Source organism: Gambusia affinis, linkage group LG01 (assembly GCF_019740435.1).
Source record: "Gambusia affinis linkage group LG01, SWU_Gaff_1.0, whole genome shotgun sequence".
In the NCBI taxonomy this organism is placed as follows: domain Eukaryota; kingdom Metazoa; phylum Chordata; class Actinopteri; order Cyprinodontiformes; family Poeciliidae; genus Gambusia; species Gambusia affinis.
In genome coordinates, this window is record NC_057868.1 from 20,422,155 (window position 1) to 20,434,579 (window position 12,425).

Sequence of the window (12,425 nt, forward strand, 5' to 3'; positions counted from 1 at the left end):
TTATATCTCCTTAATAGTCACATTAATTCAGTGTGTGTGTGTGTGTGTGTGTGTGTGCATGTGAATCTTTAATTCTAATTTTCCTGTCTTAAAAAAAAGGTTAAACCCAGAGCAGGTTTGAATTAGCCTGATTAGAAAACCTATGTTTTGGTTGAATCATGTAATGTTAACTGTTAAAGGAACAAGACTGAATTGAATGGGCATGAGAATCCAAAGCAACAACTACATTTCCATAAAATTTACCACAAAACTGCAAAATTTGACATTTCAAAAGTAAATTTTCTTAATGGAAACATGCAAATTATGAAAAAAAATTGATAAAAGTTTTGGCAGTAGGAGGAGGTGTGTGTGTTATTTTTGGCCTTTTCAAAATTGATTTATTTCACAAAGCTGTGATGTAAAGGACTTTCGATTCACATGAGTGACATGATCAAACAACTGGATGTTACTGCCGGCCCTATTCACATGATTTTAATTGTGTTTCTTATATATTGTGAAATCGTGTTTCTTCAACATTAGCAGAACATCAACATCGTGATGGAAATGAAGTTACTAAAATCTGGAGACTTGTGCTGATCCTCTAACATGTTAACATGAGTGACTCTGTGACCTCTGTGACAATTAAAAGGTGACATTTACCAAGTCAGAACCAGAAACCCAGCAGGTTAAAGTAATTGGAATCACTGCTGCAGGCTGAACACAGTACTTCATGTTACTGTGGCTGACATGTCAGTAGCAATGGCTCCCATCTTTCTGTTGGAGCTATTAAGAAAAAAATCAATACAGCACAGAAAACCATCTACCTGCAGTGCAGCAGTCAAGAAACTTCTTCAGAAACATGTTTTTATATTAAAGCATCATGGAGGATCATGGAGCATCATGATGCAGGAGACTGCATCTATGATGCAATTATCCATGCCTGTGATGTCTAGGGTTTGATGCCAGAACAGTTTCAGTTTCTCCCTGGAGCTCAGAGTATAGAAAGCAAATTTATGCTTAATCTGCAACTTTGGCAGCTAAAATGGGAAGCGCCTCAAGTGCTTTTCCTTTTCCACTGCAATCTCCGCTGACCACGCCTAGGCTGTTCAAAAGATGAGTGATGCAAGCCGAGTTGTCTGCTGTCGGTTTCCGGTAAGTCGTGCGCCTTCAGTAAATGCAGAGGCTGGATTTATTAAAAGGCAAAACTCCACCCAGATTCCCAGCTCTACCCAGGCGGTTCGTAAACATCAGAACAATAGTTATGTTAAACAACGACGAAGCAGAACTGTGCAGTGAAAAAAATGCTTTCACCTTAAGCTGTTTACCAACACACAAACTACTACTTCACCTCATAATCCTGCAAAATGAATATTTCTTCAACAAGGCACATAAAGCCTTTGGATGCTGGAGGCGTTCATGAGTACCAATGACCTTTTTGAATAAATATGTAAGAAAGTGTAAATATTGCATTGTGTCTCGGAGTATCCTGCCAGAATGTAGCAGTCTGGATTCTTTATTCAGTGAAATCTGGAGATCAATACCTCTGATCTAAAATCACATCTTTATCCAAAGTAAGGATGGGCGATGTGGACTTTGAGTTTTATCCAAATACTCTCAAGTACCACTGTGATAACAATAAAGATTATGGAAAAAAACATTGATTATGATAAGAATTTTTCCACAATGAATGTCCATCTCTAACATAAAGCTGGTCAAGCTGGACAGCTGCTTGTTCCAGGTAAATTTTGCTTCAAAAAGCTGGTTTCTATCAATCAAATCTCTTACTTGCGACCAGACACTCGTCTTCCAGTGGCCTGAAGAACACATTGACTTTGTCCAAGTCCAGCAGCGCTGCCTTGGTGTCCTCCAGCATGGTGCGCTCCGCTTTCTGCCACAGGACAAACAGAATGAAAGCTCTTAAGTCCAAGAGGACTAGTCAAAACCTGACCCATCCACAACATCTGAGTCAAAAAGAAAAATGAAGGTCTTTTAAAAGTATTCACATTTTGATAAATAATTTGAGGATTTGTATCATTTTAATTTCTCTTTTCAATAATGAACCACCTTCTGTTGATCTAGAAAAATTCATTGGGTTTGTGCAGGGCCACATATAGAAGAATAAGACCTTTCTAACATCTGGCCCAGAGTTGGTGGTTTCGGGAACAAAAGTATGAACATTTTGACTCACTAGGTATGGAGCCAGCGTGGACTGGAAGTGCAGTAGAACCCCAATGACGGATATCTGCTCCAGCCACTTGCGGCTGGTCTCCTTGTTGTCCTCCTGGTACTCTCCAGCGTTGTTGAAGCGTGAGCGTAATGCCGTCAGCAGCTGCTCTGCCAGTGTGCAGAGGGCACCGGCCGCCGCCTGGCAGAAGATCACATCCCGCCGCAGCTGCAGAGATGTGTCTGGACATGGAAGCAACAATAAGATGAAGCTGAACTGTAATCTTTAATGCGATATGGCATGTGCGCTCTAATTTTCCTGATCTATAGAAGTGTGGTTCTGAACATATTTTTGCTCTAACCTGTGCATTTGAGCAGAGCCAGGAGAAGCTGGTTCTTCCCATCTGTGGGAGCAGAATGAAAGTGAGATGAAGCAGCTGACATTCTGAGGGAACATGAGAGCACCTGGTCTTCTGCTCACCGTCCACGAATCTCTGCAGGCTCTCCACCAGGTTCTTGATGGAGTGTGGCAGGTTCCAGGGATCCTCCTGGATGTTCTTGTGGATGACATAGCGACTGCGGGCGGTCCAGTCTTCAGTCTGGCGGAACTCTGTTCAAAGGAAAAAACACATTAAAGGAAGAAGCAGCATGTGATTTCCTCTGTCACAGAGTGGATACCTACCTGGCTGACTGTGGTCTGAGTAAAAGTGTTTGATCTCCTCACAGGCCTTTGTCATCACAGATCCTTTGAGGAGACAGTTGATCGATTCAACCTGCAAAAAGTTCAACGGATCAGGGATTGCACCAACTACTCGACCAGTACACTAGTCAATTCTTTACTCTGCAATGATTTTTATGGGGCCAGTCGACAAGTCACGATCATGTGACAAAACAAATTTTCCCAAGAAAGTGAAAGAAAGTAAACAAGATGAGTTCGTCAGACAGCTCAAATTGTATATAAATGTAAATAATTTATCAAAAAGAAACCAAAAATTTCAGCATGGGCTACGGAATAAGGATGCTGCGTGGTGCAGTAGTTAGCATGGCGCCCTGCATAGAGACAGTAGACCGCAGTAGTCTGTAGACCGACTCCCGTCCTCGGTTCGCTGGGCCCATGCCTCTCTCCCCCGCTTACCCACCCCTGCTCCCTTCCTGTCAGATTGCTGTCAAATAAAGGCAACTAATGCCGAAAATATTCTTTAAAAAAGACTACCAGAGTAATGTGAGACAATGCAGCACAATTCTGGCTATTTTATTCATCCAACTGATCAGCGCCACCCTGCGTATTGAAGCTTCTAACCTGGAAGCTTTATGCTCTTATAAAAGCTTCACTCTAAGGATCTGATATAGGCAATCTCTGCCACCGTCTGCATGTTGATTCATTCAGTCAGAGAGCTGCTGCCGCGTTAGCAGAGCTTCCTACTGCGCATCGAGGCGGAGGAGCAGGTGGCAGCGCTGAATTCAATTGTAACCAAACGGAATCCGTTCATAATAGGTTTGGTTTGTGATGTTCCAAAAGCACCATTGTGGTCAGTGTAATAATTTGACTCTTATACGTGCAGCTGTCCAGAGATCATCAGTATCAACCGGTGTTTGGAAAACAAAAAAGTCAGACTCGACATTGGGCAACTTTTTGGATTTTTCTCCGCTGCTCGTGAAGAAGACTGAGATAATGGTCTGTTTCTTGTTCTTTTAATTCTGCATAATAGACTTAGTAAAAGTTTTTAAATCAATGTTTTCTGTGAATATTGCAAAAAAGCCTCCAAGTTGCTGTGAAGCATTTTGCGCTTATGTCTTTATGACATCGCTGCGACTAGTCGACTTTAATTCGATATTTATCATGTTGTAGTCAAGCTTAAAAATACGATGTCGTGCAGAGACCTATGGAGGAGCTCAAATTTAAAAAAAGGGCCACATTGAACAAAACTCGGTACAACAACATAGCAACAACCCATATTAATCAAGAATCTAATTGGATCCTACTATATCATTGCCATCATGCGAGTAAATGCAAAGCAAATATAGTCTATATTTTCCCCAACAGATATAAAGTTTCTGTTTCTGCTGCTGACAGTCCTGGAGGGCTGAGTTGATCTGAGACTGTAGCTGTTAAACAGACCAGAGGAGAGAAAGTCGCTGGTTATGAAGTTATGAAATAAGCAAAATTGCTGCCATTTTACTAATTAAGCCCTAATAATATCTATTTAACCTCTAGAATAACCTGGCTGCAGACTGATTTAACTATATAACAGTAGCACCTCTGAGATCTAGAATTATAAGACTGGAATATCAAGGCAAATAAAACTCAGTAGCTGCTGGTAGGGGCCATTCAGGAACCTCCAGACACTCCGGGGCCTAAAAATTGTTTAATTGTAACATAGACAATAGATGTAAACCTGTACCATTAATTTATAGAGGATGAAAATGTTGTTGGGGCATGCTAACCCCCTGCGCTACCACAGCACGCCCCACGTTTGGAGGCCTTAGTCCTCAACGCGGACGTCGTGGGTTCGAGTCCTGGTCCTGACGACCTTTGCCGCATGTCTTCCCCCCTGTCGCAAAAGTACAAGCCACTAGCACCGCAAAAACTCTTCGGAGAAAAAAATGGGAAAAAAAAATGTTGGGGTGTCTACCTTGGGCCGGCCCTGCATGAACAGCCGCTGTGATGCATATATCTGGAATCTACCTGGAATCTACCTGGAATCCCCTGGTGGCCCCTATGTCAGTCTGTCGATGCTTTGGAGACATTTTGATTCATTTCATTGTGGCATGTTTGTTTTTTTGCTGCGGTTGTAATTATTGCTACAATTTTTTTCTCTGATGTTTATTTTGTGAATTCTAAATGCTCTAGGACAAATCTTCCTTTAACACTTGAGGTTCTGCAATAACTTCCATTTACAGCCGCAAACCTCCAGCCCAAATCCTGTCAGCAGCTTTAAACTGCCTGGTAGTAACTTTAAGGAGAAGCAGAGCGAACAGAGAGCAGGTGGTACCAGGTGGTACTGGGGCTTTGAGCTGCATTGCGACTCACAGTGACAGTCGGTACCGTGTCTTATATCAGGATGTCTGATAGAAAGACAGATATTCTTTATATCTGTCAGTGGGACTGACTCAAACTGCCTATAGCAAACTGGACATTTAGCAGAATGATTAAGTTAAAGTCAGAGGTTTACTCTGCAGCTGAAGCATTTCTGTGTTTAGGGGAGAGGCGGGTTTTATTCCACTATTGCAAGGACGATTATAAAATACAATTAGAAACAGTTTTTCTAACGTCAACATCAGACCTACATTTTATTCACAAACCAGTGTATGAAAAAATTTTCTTGCCCATAATTTGATAGAGGACACAGATCCACCCCCCCTCCTTACCATGAACCCGGTATCTGAACAACATGGAGGCTCTGACAGTCATTATTAGACTGAGGGCAGCCAGACTAGTTTATTTTTACAAAATTATTATATTTAGCTAAATATTATTGCTGAGGGGCACAAACAGGCCTTCTGACATACAAATTAAAAATTAAAAAAATTTTTTTTTGAAAAAAACAAAACAAAACTCTAAAATAGGGGCATCAAGGATTAAAAAGGGCAGGGGCTAAAGCCCCCTTCGACCTTCCTCTGCACGTGCATGGAGCAGAAAACGCCTTTTTAAGCCTCAGTTTGCAGAACAAACTGCAGCAGCCAAACTGGTTGTTCTCCTAATGACAAAGCGAGATGAAAAAACCAAATTAATCTTTTGGAGAGAGTCCACGTTTCAGTAAAAGCCTGAAACATGGAGAGGCTTTCATTGAAACATGTCTGCATGGCCTGGAGCCCAGGAACGGTCAATCAGGAACCTGAACAGGACACAGCTGGCTGCTCCAGGTGACTGATTATAACACTCAGAGTTTAATAATAGCATGTTTCTTGTTTCACTTCTTTCTGTTTTATGTCATGGAGAGCATCAGGGCATCAGGGTAGAGAGGTCGTGGAAGAAAACATCTAAAGATGACTGAAAGTCACAAAAACAGAAGAGAAAGAGAGTAAAGGAATACTATGTTTTTATTAGATTTTTTAAATGTTCTCTTTTGCATTTCCACCGTCCCTAAATTTCATCACATATATATTTTTATTTTTAAATTTTTTTATTTATTTTTTCCCCACCAGGGGGTCTTTTTGTGGGCTCTAGTGTCCCTTATATGACAGTAGGCTGACAGGAAAGGGGGAAGTAGAGGGGGAAAGACATGCGGCGAATGTCATCGGGTCCGGGAATCGAACCCGCGACGGCCGCGTCGAGGACTGAAGGCCTCCAAACGTGGGGCGCGCTACCCTCTACGCCACCGGAGCACGCCCCACAACCGTAATATTAAAATGAGAAAGATTAACAAGGCAGAAATAGAGTTGACACTAAATAGTGCTAAAATGTTTATTTCTGTCTAAACATTGTTAGCTTTAAACAGCTAACAATGTCAAATGTTAGCACCATTTAAACATTCAGCCAAATGAAGAGCAGCTGCTCCATCTCAAAGCCACTCAAAATATTATCATTACCATGAATAGTAGAAGAAAAAAGTAAGTAAATGGGTTAGTTTAATTCCAAAAGTCCAACTGAAAAGATGTAAACCTATTAAAAATTGAATTATTTTTAGATTGTCACATCTAAAGCAGCGAATCCATTGGATTCTGTTTTGAATGTCAAATTAAATCTATGAAATTTAATGAACAGACTGGAACTCACCTGGTTGAAGAGGTGCTCCAGGCAGCCATGTAGCTTGTCCTGCTTGTCAGAGGGAATCCTCATGTCACAGGGCAGCTCGTCTCCTTTTGGACCCAACAAAATTTTAAAGAAAAGATTCAGAACGGGAAAGAAGAAACAAAGGCTAAGCATTTTTTATGTTGCATTCTTCAATGAAAGCAGACATTTAGAACGAAGAATCAAGGAAACAAATAAAAAGTTTCTGATGAATCTGATTATTCACCCTTAGCATCTAAAGTTTGTATAAACAGGACACAAGAAACAAATCTGAGGACTTTCCATAAAATATTGATTTTTTCCAGAATGTGAAAGTCGTCATCCAGTTAATATCATGATAAAAATTTGTTAACCAAAATTCCAAACACAGCAGAATATTTGTGACTGATTCGATCTTGTCCGTTACCTGATCCCATCTCATCACTCCCCAGGTAAGAACTGTTGCTTCGCACACTGGTGTAGGACAGAACTGAGTCCCGGTTGCTGTTGCATTCACTTCAAATATGCAAAAAAGCACAAGATGACCGAGTAAGTGTGGGCTATAAAGCAGCGCTCTTAATTCACAGAAGATTTATACGGCAGCGTTTCATAATTATGCGTCCACTGATTGTATGTGACTGTTTTTGATTTACAGAGGCATAAGTACATGCTAAAAAAAATTTGATTCACACATAGAAGCACCCATAAAAGTTTTACTAAGAATACATTCCTGCTTTTACAGTTTACATAAACTGATTTCTTTAAAGCTACCTCATACAGGTTTCAGCAAGTCAAATTTAAGACTTTTTAAGAGTTTTTTAATGCCAGGTTGAATGAAATTTAAGACTGAAAAAACCCTGTAAATATAGGGGATGACTAGGGGATCTTGCTGGCTTGTACTGGTTGGCAACAGAAGTGGGCCAGTGGTAAAAACAACCAGCTGGTGATAGGTTCATATGATGATAGACGCAAAAAAAGCTAACTAGCTCGCTAAGGTATATTACAGAACGTCCAACAAGAAAAAAAACTAGAACACTGAACAGTCCTTCGATTAGCATATATAAGATCAACTTTTATTTGTTTTAAATGAATTTAAGACAACTTAAGGCCTTGAGTTTAGATGCATGAACTCAAGACTTTTTAATAATGTGTGGACACCCTGTGCTCTGCTCACACAATTCTTACCTTCCCAAGTCAGTTCTGTAAAATGAGGCATTTATGGTCGTACATTACATGATTCAACATGATGTCTCGGAGTGTGTGGAGGATTTATGCGGCTCAAATTATGCACAGAGTTAAGCGAATGCTCCTGAAATCCCCTTAGAGGAGCACTGAGTGATTCACAGCCTGTGTTACCAGGACAAAAGGCGTACCAGCGATTATGAGGTCCAAAAATGACAACTGTGGCTTTTTCTTCCTCTTGCATCAGGCTGGGATGGATGAAAAAAAAAAAAATGGGGGAGCTGGGTCTGAAATTCACCTGCCTTGTTATTCTGAGGTTTCCAGTGTGTATTTATGTGTGTCTGAGAGTGTGTATTTGTGCTGGTTGCCTAGTGGAACCGCAGAGGTAATAAAACTCAAGGGAGAGTTAATATAAGTTAGTTGAGTCCCCCATCTGGATATGTGGATGTGCACTTGGAGTGTATTGGGGTGGCACGCACACACACACACCCACACGCACTTCCTGTGTGTGACTCTGAAACACACACAAAGCAATTTTCCTAATTTAGCCTCAGAAAGCTGCAGCCAAACGTGTGAGTGCCGCTGAGATAATTACAGTTTCTGGTAGCAGGTTTGACTGGAACGTAAACCCAAAACAAATAGAACTGCTCACAGCTCAGTTAGACAGATTAATTTATCTGCAGCTCCAAAACTGTTAGGAGAATACAACACAAAGTGAGAAACAGCTTCACTTTGACATTACTCCCTTGTTTATCGTACAGACTGGATTTGTTGCATCATGTGTTGTTTTCTTGCAAGACAAAATGCTCATAAAATGCCACAAACTCACTGCAGTCAATTACATTTCCAAGACTGACGCATCATAAATAAATCCATTTCAACAACTTGAAGAAGGATATGCAGTATATTCTAACTGCATTACATCCTATTTGGCATTTAAAGCATTAAGGAGAATTAATCACCTCAGACACTCTGAACTGTAATCTCTCACAACTGGATGCAGAGTTTAGAATAAAAACACTTTCTCCTGCTCGCATGAATCGGGATTTCTCAACTCTTCTGTGACACTGAAGCGCATCACCATCACTCTGTAGAGAAAGACTTCTCTACAGAAAGGCCATCACAAAAGGCTGTGGCTAGTAGCTCTAAGTTACATCTTTTATTTGTCTTTTTAAGATTCTGCAAAAAACATCACATAAATTTGGCCTGTCACAATACATTTTTTCTGGACGATAAACGATAATATTGTTCCTTTATGAACATTTTCAAGTAATATAAGGATGGGATAATAATGCAAGATCACATTGTCAAATATCAATCAGGTTTGATATAGAATAAACATTTAACATTGAATCTGGAAGATGTTTTAAATACCTAAAATAAAATTTAAAAAAAACTATTAATTATGAAGTCTGTGTAAACAAAATTGTGCTTCAAAAAATGTCTAGTTAAGACGAAAGCAGCAGACTGAAAACTTTCAGCCTCCAGTTTTTGGTAGAAAAAGAGAAAAAAGGAAATCATTTTATTCTGTGATCAATTGATTTGTTGCTTATTATGACAGGCCTAATGTACATGCCACTTTCTTTGCCCATCCCTTTGTAAAAAGTGTGTATAATTAAATGTCTGGCATAAAGTCCTGCTACTAGTGATTTTGGAAATGGTCTGCCGCTAATCGCCTCTTCTGAACACAGCAGCACTTTTATGTGCATTTCACTTCACTGAGCCTTAATTTACTGCTACCTTTCTGTCCTTACACACCTTCTATGTGCCCGTGTGTGTATGTGAGCTCGTGCATATCGCGCTCCCCAGAGCAACTACATTTTCCTTTGCATTTTATTACGATGAGGTGGCTGTGTTTCACGTGGCGGGCCTTGCTCTAATGACAGACCTGGCGAGGGGGCCGCACCCTAAATCGTTTGGCTGTATTACACAGCGGCCACCACACCAACAACCAATAACTGCATCTTAGTGGGTGGTGTGGAAGGTGGGGTTCGGTGAAGCTCGGCCCAGAGCACTACACACGCACACAGAGCGCTGAATTAACTCACAACAAGCAAAATGACATAAGCAGCCCTGACCAAATCATTTTGAAGTCATTTTTAGCTCCCAGTCAGAATGCCAACATCTGGGACTAATTGTAGCCTGCAAGAGGGGGAAATAAAAAGCATTAAAACTCAAAAAAAGGGAGTCTGAATGTTTTTTTATGTTTTATGCATGTAGTAGCTCCACAAAAAAAGAGGTGTTAACAATATAAACTCCATATTTCAGCAACAGGCTATCATTTCTAGGATTTATGGTGACCTAGTTGAAAGCATTGGTGAGTTTTAGGCAGGAACAGAGGAAGCTCACCTGTAGGAGTCCCTGTAGCTCATGGTGTCATGCCCAGAGTCCTCCTGGTCTTCCTCGTTCACCTTGAAGCAAACTTTTTTAATGCCGCCTGGCTCTGCTTTGTCCTGCTCACAACCGTCTTCGCAGGGGGCCAAAGGCTGACCCAACTCGTCAGCAGGGGGCTCCCCGCCCTCGCCATCCAGCTGGGTGGGTTCAGTGATCGACGACAGGAGGCTGCGGAACCAAGAACAATGAGAAACATTTTGTTTTTTGTAGCATGATTATCATTTAGCCTAAGGTATTCTTAGTACCAAAGCAGAGCAATGTGCTGATATTTATGTTTAAATAAACACTCCAAAGTGAAACAGACACATCTATTCATTCACGCTTTCACACCCCTTCCTCAGCATAAATACACAATGTGCGTCTATTTCTCTGGATGTTATCCTGGACTCACTCCCTGTTCCTATTCTGGGTCTGGTCCAGAAATGTTTTGGGGCTGAAGAATGTCCCTTCTGTAAACTGAGGGCTTTAAACAAGGCAAAGGGCAGACAGAAACACGGGTCGGCCGCCAAACGGCCCTGAGAGGGTGTGGAATGGGATAACAACATGGGTTAGACAGTTTCTTTACAAATGGGAGTTCCAACATCAAAATAATCAGAAACATAATAAATAGATAAAGCAGGGTAACGTTAGACTCAACCTAAACCACATCTACATTCTGTCAGCTGAAACGTTGAGCCAAATTAAGTTTATTTATATTCACAATAAATTTTACAATAAATTTTAAACTTTACAGTAATTTTATGGTTTTTGAAAATCATTAAAGTTGTTTATTGTATCATCATTCCACTCTGTAAGAGGAACATATTTAAAATTCCAAAATGAATTACTTTTATGTACACTTCTTTTTGGAACGTAAAGAAAAGAAATCAAGTGTAAAATCATTTTTGTTGTATTTCATCGTAAAATCTTCTATCACCTTGAAGATTGATAGAATATTTCCATTCCTCTGTTCTAGTTGTGAGCTGTGCATCATCATCATCATCATCATCATCATCATCATCATCATCATCATCATCATCATCACCACCACCTGTTGGGTCAGAGTATACTGTCTGTCTGCAAAGAAACTAACCCTCATTATGCCACTCACTTTGTAAATAGTGTTCTAACTTTGAGCCTCTTTTAAGCTCACATCTAACCACTGAAGCCAAACAGCTAAATCTTTGGTTATACCTTTGGATAAGGTACATTTATTTATATAGCACATTTTGAGAAACAAAGCAATACAAAATACTTTAAAAGAAATTAAAAGGAAATACAAACAAAATAACAAACCAAAGGAAAGAACAAAAGAATAAAAATAATCTAATAATGTGGTTCAAAAGTATATAAATTAGATAGAATATGGCAGCTACCCCTAAAGGTGTAGTTTAAGAGCAGTGCTTGGTTCCTGGATGTTAGAAAAAATAATCTAGGTTCATTTACTTATGAGTTTAAGGTAATGTTTTCATATTATTATTTTGTGTGTTTGTTTGACGTCTTTCTTTTGTAGTACATCATAAACTGTTTTAGGATGTTTGCCTGGAGGCTAGAATCATTTACACATTCCTGTGTCCTCAGCTGATTTGCTCAATTTACTATCTTTTTAACTACTGTGGTCCTTGGCTGATTGTTTTATTAGCTTCCTGTGAAACTGATTGGTAATGGTCAGCCTCGTGTCCTTGTAAGGGCATGTCAACAGAAGGTTCCAGATCATCCTGTAGTAAAGGTCTTTGATCCATTGTGTGAAAAAGCCAACCTCTTTCTTTGTAATCATAATAAAAGGCAGTTGGGGACTGAGAGCCAACGGAGTTGATCCCAGACAGTGTTTGACGACGGTTCTCCGTGTCTGGCTCAGCTTCCCTTTTCTGCAGAAAAGTAATTTGTGTCTCTGGTTGATTCCTTGCAGGTTGGGAACTAAAATAGACCCAACATTTTGGAGGCTCGTCCGGGATTCCCAACATACCCGCCGCTGACGGAAGGAGAACGACGCGCTGAAACCTGCTGGCAGTCGGGT

The 12,425-nt window shown here is 40.4% G+C and overlaps 1 protein-coding gene across 2 annotated transcripts in view; it reads right to left on the reverse strand.

Annotated features, from left to right (window-relative positions):
- Positions 1 to 13: 13 nt before the first annotated feature.
- Positions 14 to 12,425, reverse strand: part of prex1 (phosphatidylinositol-3,4,5-trisphosphate-dependent Rac exchange factor 1) — a 99,111-nt gene continuing 86,699 nt past the window's right edge. For both annotated transcript variants that reach the window (XM_044114281.1, XM_044114290.1), the window contains 8 exons: positions 10,385 to 10,597; positions 7,281 to 7,369; positions 6,860 to 6,942; positions 2,825 to 2,915; positions 2,624 to 2,752; positions 2,505 to 2,546; positions 2,168 to 2,385; positions 14 to 1,867 (listed from right to left, as the gene is read on the reverse strand). In XM_044114281.1, the coding sequence (XP_043970216.1) occupies positions 1,748 to 1,867; positions 2,168 to 2,385; positions 2,505 to 2,546; positions 2,624 to 2,752; positions 2,825 to 2,915; positions 6,860 to 6,942; positions 7,281 to 7,369; positions 10,385 to 10,597 (985 nt within the window). In that variant the 3' untranslated portion in view covers positions 14 to 1,747. The remainder of the gene's footprint in view (positions 1,868 to 2,167; positions 2,386 to 2,504; positions 2,547 to 2,623; positions 2,753 to 2,824; positions 2,916 to 6,859; positions 6,943 to 7,280; positions 7,370 to 10,384; positions 10,598 to 12,425) is intronic.